The sequence below is a fragment of the Anopheles coustani genome, chromosome 2, assembly GCF_943734705.1.
Source record: "Anopheles coustani chromosome 2, idAnoCousDA_361_x.2, whole genome shotgun sequence".
NCBI lineage: Eukaryota > Metazoa > Arthropoda > Insecta > Diptera > Culicidae > Anopheles > Anopheles coustani.
In genome coordinates, this window is record NC_071289.1 from 75,084,756 (window position 1) to 75,097,566 (window position 12,811).

General features: G+C 49.2%; 1 protein-coding gene across 1 annotated transcript; it reads left to right on the forward strand.

The window, feature by feature from the left end:
• Positions 1-236: 236 nt before the first annotated feature.
• LOC131266834 (la-related protein 1) lies at positions 237-10,590 on the forward strand. The gene is made up of 7 exons (XM_058269492.1): positions 237-1,370; positions 2,586-2,823; positions 3,056-3,156; positions 3,274-4,601; positions 4,907-7,338; positions 7,424-7,811; positions 8,012-10,590. The coding sequence occupies exons 1-7, from the start codon at positions 348-350 to the stop codon at positions 8,463-8,465; spliced, it is 5,964 nt and encodes a 1,987-aa protein (XP_058125475.1). The 5' UTR covers positions 237-347; the 3' UTR covers positions 8,466-10,590.
• Positions 10,591-12,811: the final 2,221 nt, after the last annotated feature.

Consider the following 12,811-nt stretch of genomic DNA (forward strand, 5'->3'; position numbering starts at 1 on the left):
GGTGTGCTGGATACGATCGGTTGTTTGTGTTTTGTGAACAGTTTTATTGTTTAGGATCTTTTTTTTTGCGTGATCGAAAGTGTACAACAAAGTGTGCGGAGCAAAAAAAGGAAGCTCATCCACGCCGACCAAAACAACACTATTAGTGGGGTGTGGGATTGTTTTATTTTTTATAGCTTCTACCAGTAGTTAATAGGAGAATCGACAACGAGGCGGCATTTTTTCGCTCCTTACATCCCTCCGGTGCTTTCAATTATCAAAGTGCACTACGCCGGTCTGCGAGAGTCAACTGCCGTCATTCGCAGGAGGACTCGTCCTTTCGTGAATTGCGATTTTGAGTCGAAAGGATGGCTTCTACTCAGGTGTCGCCCGGAACTAACACTAACACCAGCGCCGGCAGCAATACTACCGGCAACAGCAGCAACAGTAATAGCAGCGCTACCGGCAACACCAACAACAATAATAATAACAACAACAACAACAACAACAACAACAACACCTCCAGCTCTTCCTACGCCAACGTGCTGCTGAACCTGAAGGAACAAGGCAAGGATTCATCGAACCAGGCGGACAGTAACAAGGAAAACATTGGCAGCAGCGAGCCGCCGGCCAGTGCGAAAGCGAGCGGCAAAAGCAAACCGTCGGCGGCCGGCACGGCGAAGGATTCTGTGATGCAGAACGCGACCGGTGCCGCCAGCGCCAATGTCACCGTTGCAGCGGCCGGATCGTCATCACCGGCACCGCTGGGCGACGGTGGCAAAGATGCAATGAACAACGATGTGAACGCGCAGCAGCAGCAGCAGCCAACACCGGAGGAGCTGGAGGATGACGCAAACTTCGTACCGGTCGTGTCGCACCATAAACGGGACCGCAAAGCAAAGGCAGCCGTCCTGGCCGGCCCGGGGGGTGTTGGAAAGCCGGTCGGAGAGAAGGGACCGGTCGCGGGCGGCAATCCGGCACGTGGAGCCGGCCGGCGTTCGGTGGCCGGTGGACCATCGGCACACAGCGGCAGTACCAGCAGCAAGCCCGGTCCGGGCGGTAAGCTTGCCGGCAACGAGGGAAGAGGACCGGAGGACCGTGCGGGACCGTATCGGAAGGACAGCAAACGCAAATCCAGTGATCGCAGTCGTTTGCTGCACGCCCCGGGTGCCCCCGAGGGATCGATCAAGGATGACAAAGTCAAAGACGATTTAGCTCCGGAGGGTAGAGCTGGTGCCGTTACCGGAACAGGTGCCGGTGGTGCCGGCGGCGGTGGTGGTGGTAGTGCCCATTCCGGCACGTCGGGTTCCCCTTCGGACGAGGAGGAACGCGGCAAGGAGGAGGCGAAGAAGTTTGTCGAAGCACCACTGCCAAAAGTGAATGCATGGAAGGTATGTACATCAAACGTATTGAAGCACGAGTTATAGCAGCTACGATCGATCGAGATCTTACTACTCGATTCGACAGTATGTTTGAGTGGAATGAAATATCTTTTGGTAGTGATGACGAAGAACAAACAAACTTACTAATATCGATGACAGGGTTTTAACTCACATTTAACGGACTTAAAATATAACAAACCATTTCATCTGTGGCATCATTTAATAGGCATAAATTAAATTTGATCTGCAAGTTTTTGCGCTACTTTATTAATAAAGCTACTCTCCAGATATTCTTTTTTTGGCATCACGATCTTTTTGGCGCTGCTTACCTTTCAGGGACAGCCCTCCTGTACAAGGTACAACCCTCGGCAACGAGGCCAACGTCTTAAATGATTTAATACTTACCCTAAGTCTTGAAAAGGTGCATCTCTGTGCTGATACAATGCATGCTCTGTGCAGGTATCAAGTGTGGAAGAGTTCTTTCAGACTGTAGTATGACCTGAATGGTTTCCCGCGACCTATCGCGTATTTCCTCAATCACTGTCGGCATGGGTTCTAAGGTTAGGACATCCCTCTCTGGAGCTGGCATGAAGAATATGCAGGCCAGTTCATTCTCGTAGATGTAAAACTTCTTCCGTTCCTTCATCTGCCTTGTGGGTTCATAATGATCTGAAGCTGTGAAGCCAATGGTATGACCTAAAACGATACAGTCGTTCATTGAAGGTTTTCTAGATCGTGTTATAAGCTGTGGTGAATGTAAAAACATACTGTATAACACAGTTGCCAAAAAACAACAATAAGTTCCGGTTAGGGACCTGTGCGATATTTGTGCAGGTGTTTTTAAATTTCCAGATAAACTCATAAATGCATTCTATGGTGTCATACTTCCAAGTGGTTCCAAGTGGTAAACCTTATACGAGTTGTGGTAAAAATATCCGCGTAGCGCAATTTTGAAGACAGAGAAAAAAATAGTTGCAATTTTATTACTATTTTTCGAAATGGTGGTATCGGTTAGTGGAAAAACTATCCTATATTTTTTAAGGGCAAAATACTTGTGTGTGCCAGCATCAATCTGCCAGCAAGAGCAGGCAAAAACCAAAACAAAGTTTTTGTTATTCAAATGCGCTTAATTTGAAACATTTGCTCTCATTACCAAAAATCAGTAAATATCAGTTGATTGATGTCTTGTTGGTAATTTCCACCTGTCCATCTCCTTCCTACCAGGTTACCCCGTCCGTGGAACCAGCACCCATCATCCCACTCACGGAAACCCGCGGCCAGAGCAGCAAACACAGCACGAAAGCACCGGCTGCAGCGGGAGCAGCGACGGTTCCTGCGGCCGCTACAACGGGAAACACGACCACAACGACGACGGCCGTTGATAAAAACGATGGTGGCAGCGTGGCAGTCAGCGCTGCCGAAAAACGTGTCCTACAGCCTAAGCAGCCGAGCAAAGCTCAAGGTAAATGCGGATTTAAGTGCACCGAAACACGTTACCCATTATCGCAGCTAATATAGTCCGGATAGTAACGATTCGTTTAATATTTTCCTCCTCTGTTAACCATTCGAAATTGAAGTAGAATTACCCATCGCCATCAACATGTTGTTATCGAGCGTATGAAAATAACAGTAACAATATCAGTCGAAAGGAACACCTGTTTATGTAATTGTGTTTCGTCTGTTTTCATGCCCAGGTAATGCTAATAACAAAACGGTGACCAATGATCCTAACAATAAGCCGTCAACAGCACATCCAGCTGGTGGCAAGCCGGATAAAAAACGTAACAACACAAAGGTAAGCACGCGGATATAGTTATTCCGTTGGAGCGATATATCAACAATCGTTTTTCATCGCCGTTGCCTTGGCAACCAATCTGTCACACAAAATCACCCGATCATTTGTGCGTTTCAGTCAACGGATTTCACTGCGAACAGCGGAGACTGGCCATCGCTGGGCGAGAAGAAGGTTGGCCCTGCGGAGGGCGCCAAGAAAAGCGGATCGAGTGAGGCAACCGGGGAAAAATCGAGTACTGCTGCCGCAGTCAAGTCATCCTCGTCTTCGTCGGCATCCGGTCCTCCATCGCAGTCGAAAGGAGGCGAAAGCGTGGCGGGTGCACCAACGGCACCGTCTTCCGCCCAATCGCCCAAAAAGCCACCGGCTCATGGCGATACTCCGGCGGACAGTGACAATCGGGTGTCGGGTGGGGCAAAGTCGGCGTCAGCAAATGTACCCTCTACGACGAGCGCCACTGGAGCAACCGCACGGCAGCAGCAATCAGTCCCGACAGGAGCAAAAGTGACCGGGGACGATGGTACGAATGTCGCTACCGGTAAGAGGGCAAGTTCATCTCAAGCTTCAACCGCCAACTCGGCCGTTGGTAAAGTGGCAAATGAAGCCGGTAGCACATCATCGAACGCTGCGGAGCAGACTTCGGGCGATCCCCAAAGCCGGCCGCACAGTCGAGCGAGAAATGGGAACGAGGGTGAGGTTAACGGTGGCGCGTCCACCACTAATAACGGTAACGTGCGCAAGGGTCCGAAACCAAAGTGGGTTCCGCTGGAGATTGACCTGCCCAAGCCGCGCGCGAGACGGGAACGAACTCCCCGGCACCGGCGGTATGACGACTATGAAGACGGTGGCTGGCACCATCAGGATTCTGCCGGTCACCACCACCAGCAACATCAACAGCAGCAGCAACAACAACAGCAATCATCATCGCAGCAGCAGCCACAGCAGCCGCAATCGCAGCAGCCACAGCAGCAACCACAGCAGCAACAACCTGCTCAACAGCAGCAGCAGCAGCAACAGCCGCAACAAACGCATCGTGGTGGCGGCATTCCGCCGAACCGCGTAAATCGCCTCCGAGGAAGGGGTGGTGGTGTTCCACCGTCGTACCGTGGCGGACGTGGAAGTGGGCGCATATCGCGCGGAGGTGGCATAGGCGGCGGTTACCGTCGCGGTGTCCCGATGCGATCGGGCGGCGGAGGAGGCGGACGGCATATGGGTGGCGATCGGGGCATTTCGATGGCGGTGGCATCGGGCTTGGAGAACGGTGTTGCCGCTGGCGGGGTCGCGGTGGGGAATGGGCAGGATTTCCACGAGTTCAACGCGGTCAACACGAAGATCGGCAGCGATCAAGCGGCGTTCATCATGCCTTACCTGAGCACGTTCTACTACAATGGTGCACCACTAATCGGCATGGACCAACTTAGTATAAAGGAGTGCATCAAGAAACAGATGTAAGTATGCAAACGTCACCCAAACAGCTACTGGGATGATCTTTTTCACTTCAATATTTTAAAACATAGGAACTAAATACTATATTCTCCTACGTGTAACAAAAAGATCTTCACATCCTTCACCAGACCAAAGAACTTTTCTTGTTACTTTTTGAATAATTTCCTTATTTTTGAAATTGATTATTTTTTAAATATTTTCATTTCAATGTAAAGTATTCTCACGGGTGCCGTAAAGTAAATTGTGTTGTAGCAAAACAACCTGATTGACATAAATTCGTTTCCCGTGTGCTTCTCATTCCCTGCAGAGAATACTACTTTAGCGAGGAAAATCTAAATCGTGATTTCTACCTACGAAGAAAAATGGATCCGGAAGGGTTCCTGCCGGTGACGCTGATCGCGTCGTTCCACCGTGTGCAGGCGCTAACCGACGACATCGACATAATCATCGAAGCGATCAAGGAGTCCGATAAGCTCGAGCTGATCGAAGACTACAAGGTGCGCACCCGGGTAAACCCGACCGTGTGGCCAATCGATCCCTCGGTGACGTTCATGAACGGTGGCGTTAACTTTACGACCCTCAGCGAGCAGCAGCACCCGGCCACGCGTTTGCTAAACACTCAACAACCACAAGCAGCAGCATCAACGCCCGTGCAGCCGGAAGTGGACGGTCCGTCGTCCGCAGCTTCGCCAGTGGCGGTGGCTCCGGTGGTCGCGAGCACGGACACCGCCACCGGGGACGCCCCAGTTGAGGCCGTTCCGCGGCTGCAGGTCGCCTCGAAAATCCTCTCTAGTATTCCTCCGCCTCCGTTACCCCGCAACATACGCAACCCGGTGAGCAAAGCGGCCAAAGTGCAGCCCATCATGATACCCTCGGTCAGTGTCGCGCCGATGGTGAAACCATGCTCGGTGAAGGAGGTGATCTCGTCGGGTGGGGATAAACAGGCACCAGCACCGTCTCCGGTACAACAGCCACCACCACCACCACCGTCCACCGGCGAGGAAAATCTAAACCCGGACGTGCCGGAGTTCATTCCGGCGGCGTCGTTGGCCGCGACAGGCAAAGCTGCCGGTCGAGGAGGGGGCTCTCAGAAAGGTAAAGCAGCGACGACGGTAAACGAAAACGAGAAAAAGCAATCGGCTGCCAGCGCTGGTGGTGGAGGTAGGAAGGGAACGGCCGAAGCGGTTGCCGCGGTGGGAGGATTAAAAGGTGGTGCGAACGATTCTTCGCCCACCACCGGCGACAAAGAATCCGCAACGCAGCAAGAAGGCCAGCCAGGGCAGCCAGAGGCGGCCTTGTGGAAGGAGGTAAAAAGACGCTCCCGCTCGGGACAGAACCATCCGCAGCAGCAGCCGCAGCAGCCGCAGCAGCCGCCGCCGATTGTGGCCACCGGGGGCCAGCAACAGAGCCAGTCGCAGCCAAAAAACATTAGCGCTGCCAGCAACGCCAGTGGAGTAACGTCCACCGGTGCTGCTGGTAGCACTAGCGCTGGGTCGACGGACCAGCTGAAGCATCCGTCGCAGTCTGCTCCCCCTGCACCAGATGCAACTGCGGAGCTGCCAGGCCTGGTGGGTGGCGTGGCCACGGAGGAGCGCGAGGTGCTGGACTTTCAGTTCGATGAGGAGCTCGATATCCCGCGGAGCTGCGGTGGACGTGTGAACCATTTCACCGACAACTGGTCGGAGGACGATGACGAGTCGGACTACGAGATTCCGGACAACGAAATCAACAAGCTGCTTATCGTGACACAGATCACACCCCGACCGGCCAAGCACGAAGGGTACGACCGTACCGGAGACTTTACGACGCGCACGAAGATCACGCAGGATCTGGAGCGCATCATCAACGACGGGCTGTACAACTACGAGGAGGACCTGCTCACGGTGAACACTGGTGGTCGACGGACGGTCGGTGGCCACCACAGCCACCGCCAGGTGAACCTGATCACGCAGGAGGAGTTCGAGAAGATGATACCGAAGCCAGCGACGAAGGTGGCCAGCAGCCAGGAGATGCCGCCGCCAGTGGTGGCCGCCCCGACCGTGACCGTTGACTCGGCACCGCTCCCGCCGGCGCCATCGTCCTCCGTGCTGGTCGAGAACGACCTGTCCGCGAACCTTTCGCTGCTGGACGTCAGTGACCTGAACGTGAGTGCCGCCTCGACTAGTGCCGGCGCTCGGCACAAGGCACGCTTCTTTGCCGTGAACAAGGACGAGTTTGTGGACCCGATCACGCCGCGCAAGCGCAAAACGCGCCATCTGCACAATCCACCGGTCGAAAGCCACGTCGGCTGGGTGCTGGACGCGGTAGAGCATCGGCCGCGTACGACCAGTATCGGCAGCTCGGCCGGCACGAGCCCGACCGCGTCGAGCTACGGTTCGCTGCCGCACAGCCTGCCCGTGTTTCAGCATCCGTCGCATGCGCTGCTGAAGGAGAACGGGTTTACGCAGCAGGTCTACCACAAGTACCACAGCCGGTGCCTGAAGGAGCGCAAGCGCATGGGCCCCGGCCAGTCACAGGAGATGAACACGCTGTTCCGGTTTTGGTCGTTCTTCTTGCGCGAGAACTTCAACAAGAACATGTACAACGAGTTCCGTCAGCTGGCGATCGACGACGCAGCCGACGGTTTCCGGTACGGGCTGGAGTGTCTGTTCCGCTTCTACTCGTACGGGCTGGAGAAGAAGTTCCGGGGGCAGCTGTACGACGACTTCCAGCAGGAAACAATATCGGACTACGAAAATGGTAAGGGTCGGGTCGGCCCCAACCGATCATTGCTGCTTTCAACCTAATAAATCGTCCTTCCTTCCCTTTTCTTCTTCTTCCGCAGGCCAACTGTACGGGCTGGAGAAATTCTGGGCCTTCCAGAAATACTACAAGAACGCTGCCAAGCTGACGATCGATCCCAAGCTGAAGGAGTACCTCGACAAGTTCAAATCGATCGAGGACTTCCGCGTGCTAGAGCCGCAGATTAACGAAATGCTCGAGGGGGTTGGCAATCTGAAGCCGTGCCTGGCGAAGCGCCGTCCACGCAGCGTCTCGGAGAGCGAGGGTGTTGCGGTGGTCGGTGGTCCATCCCGCGGACACTCGTCCCATGGTGGTGGAGGTGGTGGTGGAGGTGGAGGAGGCGGCCATCGGCGAAGTGGTGGCGGTGGCGGTTCAGCATCGTCGAGCTATAGCAATGCTGGCTACGCTAGCCATTACGCTAATCGTAAGCGGTAAGTTTGGAGAAGTTCAGAGGAACATCCCGTGCCCATATTCCTTGGGCTCCGTAAATAATGGAGGGTTTGAAAAATACAGTTTGAAGAGATTTGCCACGTGTAGCAGATACTCAATGACTACAGAAATTGTTACTTACAATTTGAAATTGTTCAATTAGCTATGATCGTTTGCTGTATTCATTTTCTTCTCCTTTCAGTTGTGACTCAACCGGCAACAAGACCGTTGACGTGTCAAACCGGCTTCGCACGCGGGCCGGATCGTTCGGTGATTCCAACCAAGTTTTGCGACGCCGTAGCGGCTCGGCCGGCAATCGAGTTGTGCGCGCACCCTACAACACGGGCAACAGCCAGCGTTCTCTGGTCGCCAATGCGCCTGCGTCCTCCTTCTTGCAGTCGGCTTCCGGTGCCGCCGGTAGCAGTGGTATCAAGCATCAGCAGCAGCAGCAGCAGCATCCACCCGGAGGTGCTAACAAAGCGAAAGTGACCTCGTACAAGTCAGCGGTTCAGAGTAACCAAGGTAGTAGCGGAGGTACATCATCGGTACCGCCAACATCCGCAAACACAGCCAAGTCTAGTGAAATCAGCACCACCACAGTGAAGGAAGGCCGCGGGGCCAAACCGGCAGGGGCAGGCGGGGAGCAAAAGTCGTGAATTGGTTCCCGGTGCCTGGCGATGGTGCCGTAGCCAAGTATGGAATGGAAACGTTGCTCCACGGTGTAAGGTGTCCATTCTCTACCCTCAGGATGATGCCCCGTGACGGTATCCCTTTCTTCTAACCGATCTCTAGCCGGGCTGCTGATACGCGGAGTCAAGGAGTGGGCACCGTGTCTAATCGCACAGTTCGCCACGCGAGATATTCGGTTTTTGCTGGCGTCGCAGCTATTGAAGCGAATTAATGGCTACGGGACGACGACCGTCATACACGTACACACACATAAACACACATAAACACACATAAACACATACACATATACAAACACACATATATCCTCACCCTATCGATTTGGCCCCCACCCCCGTCTCCGTCTTATCAGTAATTTTCGATTCAGATGGATAATTGACGAATGTTCCTACAAGAGAAGATCACAAACAAAAACGCAGAAACTATAGAGGAAAGAAGAAGAAGAAGAAGCTGTACCTTTCGAAGGTCCTTCTTAGATGAGAATGGACCGCCCCTCCGGTACTAGCTGGCCGCGGCCATGTTACTCAGATTCGGAGTAGAATTGGCGATTGATAATATGCTGATGATGTGAACTAACTATAGCCGTACGCGCGACGTGGGAAAATTTTCTTACACATACATACATACACACACACACACAGGTAAACACACGCGGAGAGAGAGAGACAAACTTACTTACTTACGATTATTAGGGATCCTAGTAGCAGGGCACACAGCACGAAGGAGCGATACATTTAATCATTGTGCAGATCGAATCGGGCAAACCAAACCCTATTAGTGAGCAACACACGTTTGGAAGAAGCGAACATGAACTATTGGTGTACTGGTGACTGGCCTGCTTGCTGCTGCGAATCGTGCATTAGCTTGGAACAAAGGTGTAAAGGGTGAAAAACATACAGAGAGCCGCCAACACTGACATTATAATAGTCGTCGCCTGCTTACGTTACCACACAACGCATCCTGCGCGTGCACACTGTGCAGCCGATGCAGCAAAAACAAAACAGATAGTGTATCCCTTTTTGATTCAACGCAGCGCGCCTTCTGTCAATTGATCGACAGACGCGAAGAAAACCGATAGATGGAGTGCAAGTAGTAGAACAGGGAAAAGGGATACAACATTGTAGCTTATTTTAAAGCTCGAAAGTAGTGGATTGTCAACAGGCTGACCGCGTGTGTGTGTGTGTGTTACGGTTTGCATACACATATGCTCTGACTAACCGCCGATGTGCGAGCATGAGTTTGAATTGTTTCTCTGTTTCTCCTCGGTACTGCCTTCATTTATTAGACACGTGTTAGAACATATTGATTTGCGGTGCGAATTTGCTAACGAACGGTGCGGTGCGGCGCATTGTGCACCGAGAGGCGGAGCAGGTCATACATATATGTAGCACTTTGGGAGCGGGGGGTTCTAATGCAATTCATAAGGAATTTCTAGATAACACTACGACTGCAAACGAAGCATAATGACGAGTGAGTGGTTGGTTTGAGGGTGTATTAATGATACTGTTTTTTTGTTTGTTTGTGACCCCATTTACTCGTTAACAATTGCCTCCCTTTCCCCCGCGCGCGCGCACACACATAGACACACACACAAACAGAACCGTAATGCTAACGATTTTCTATTTGATATTTTTGTGCCCTTCGTAAGCAGAAAGATTGTGCGCGAACGCACGCGCAACGCTATTACAGATCGTTTTCTGTTATAAACCTATACCGTAATATATGTTTCAGTCGGGATTATTATTTTTTCTCGTTGTAAGTTTTTTTTTATATTTACTTTTTTTTCTTTTTCTCCGAGGGATTATTGAATTCAATGTTCGATAAACGTGAACGTTACTAGAACTGTAAGCGAAACGACTTTAAGCGAATGCAAGAAAAAAAACACACACATACTTTCTTAGGGAGTAGGCGCAAAGTAATATTGAAAGCAACACTAAATAACATGAAAAAATCAAATAAAAAACAAATAAAACAAAAATCAAGCAAAAGGGGTTTAATAAACGTAAGCGAAACGAAAAAGCAAAAAAAAATTGTCGAAAAAAATCGTTGCTAGCAGAGCTGAAAAATAGAGTCAGGTTATAAACAAGTAAACAATTGCAGGATCGCAATTAATTAAACGCTATATATATACGAATAAGTGTAAATACTATCCTTTATATCAGTCAGTTTACATAAAATTACTTTGTAAGACGAAAAACTGTGTTTCACCAAGGCAGACGGAATGATGACATGCCTATAAAGTATCGGGGTTCCTTAGTTGACCCCGGCGATGTAATGCAAAGACATATTTGCTTTCTTTTTCGCCTACTACGTTGTTTTTCTAACATTTGTTTTGATTTCCTCTAGAGTAACAGCATTACCAAGTAAATTACCAAAACCCTACCAAACGAGAAGACCAAGAGTTTATGTACAGAAATTCAAGTAACCTTGATGGTGCCATCAACCGTCGTATCTCGATCGATACCGCATCTTCTAACAGGTACGAGTTATGACACCGGTGACATTGTTCGGGTAGTGTTCGTTTGCGTGGATCTGTCCGAAAGACGCAACGTGCGCTTTCCAACAACACGTCGACACACTTGTTTTCGCGCGTGTACCAACGTGGCACGGTTTTATCATCAACGTGTTCTGCTGTTCCGTCACCTGGAGCCCGTCGTGGCTGTGACGTCACACGCCGGTCGGCGCTATCGTTATCAAGAGGCCTTGAGAAGAGCCCCTCCCATTGCTGTGTGAGCATAATGTTTTGTGTGAGGTGTATATTCCATACGGGCAGGGTAGATAATATGGTGTGTTTTGCGCCACGAAAAGAATGACAACGGAAGGAGTTTGAATAAATCATATTAAACATTTTTTGATGTTGAATTTTTGAAGAAGGTTGGCCAACATGTTTTTGAACCTTTTTCTTACGGTTCATGGGGAGGGATTGCCTTAGAAGATTCCTTCATTTGCGGATCAGTCGTGCTAAAATTGCAGTGCAACATTGTGCGTTAATTACAGTTAAATCATTATAGAAATATAGAATACAAGTATTTTTGCAATTCCTTTCGAACTCGAGTGGCAAAACTACATGTATGCTAAAACACGAACAGAAAGTAAAGTTTATACTTTATCAGCATATTCTAATGCATTCTATGGGATTGAAAAGGATCAATCCTTTATTTTGGTGATATCGATCAACAAATCAACGATAACGTAACGAAAGAGTAATGATAACATTAAAAATAAACTAAGCATGACCCATTTGTGAAAATACATGCGGAATCGATGGTCTTCCCCGATTTCTTTCGTATTGAAAAGCCTAGTGCATGGGTAGTTTATTTGATAATCATCATGTTTTATTGATATATTCCGTGTCAATACAACTTTATTAGTTAATATTTGATTTGTTGTTGTTGTCGATTTTTTGTTACCATTCTGGGTTACAGTTGTTTTTCCTTTTTTGTTTTGTTTACCATGTTCACCATTTCCAATTCCACCCAAATTTTTCGCCCTTCTGCAATTCAAGTGTTTCATGTTTCCTCGGGACATGTTTGCAATATGCATCGAATAGTTCTTTTAAAACAGCTTAATATAACGGTTTTGCTTCATCTTCGCTACAGCTATCGCCTGCCGATGGCTACCACCTCCGTTATTGTTAATGTTATATGTATATATATATATATATATTAGTAAAATTATAAGTTTGCAAACATTGTTTGGTATATAATTTTCACTCTCTTTTTTGTGTGTTTTTTTAGGTTTTTGTTTGTGTTCTCATCTCATAATGTATGTATGTCTGGAATGAATTGGTTTTGTGTTCGATTTACGATCTATTTGTTTCTTTATGTAAACACTGTCTCACGACACCTTGCAGTAAACCATCTTGTAATCACATGTTATGTTGAGTGTGTTCCATTTTCCTTTGCTAATGCTTGTTTTGTTATACAGTATGAACCACCGTGAACCGATGCAAATATAAAAACAATGTTGAACAGGGTTGAATTTCACAATTTATTAAAAAAATGAATCCTGAAATTCGTCTACACCAGCTACCTTATAACGCCTTTCGTTTTTACGCCTGGAACATTACCAAATCACGAAATAAAAATGAATTACACATAAAGAAAACAACTATACAACAATAACGTAATATGTAGGAAATAACATACAAGTATGAATGTTTTTTATCATGCTTACATCACGAGTGTCGAGGGATGAGTACTTCCAGCAGTTTATTCTCATCCTAGTTACGAAAATAAAAGTTTCCCCCTTCATTCGTCTTGGCTCTTTGAATATGATTTTATAATGCTGATTTCCTTTGTCGTTGTTTTTTTAG

What these genes read in the sequence shown, in the direction of transcription:
- LOC131266834 (XM_058269492.1), top strand. Translation starts at nt 348, where the DNA reads ATGGCTTCTACTCAGGTGTCGCCCGGAACTAACACTAACACCAGCGCC. An exon ending in AAAAACGTAACAACACAAAG is followed by an intron (nt 3,157 to 3,273) that starts GTAAGCACGCGG and finishes TGTGCGTTTCAG; the next exon opens with TCAACGGATTTCACTGCGAA. An exon ending in AATATCGGACTACGAAAATG is followed by an intron (nt 7,339 to 7,423) that starts GTAAGGGTCGGG and finishes CTTCTTCCGCAG; the next exon opens with GCCAACTGTACGGGCTGGAG.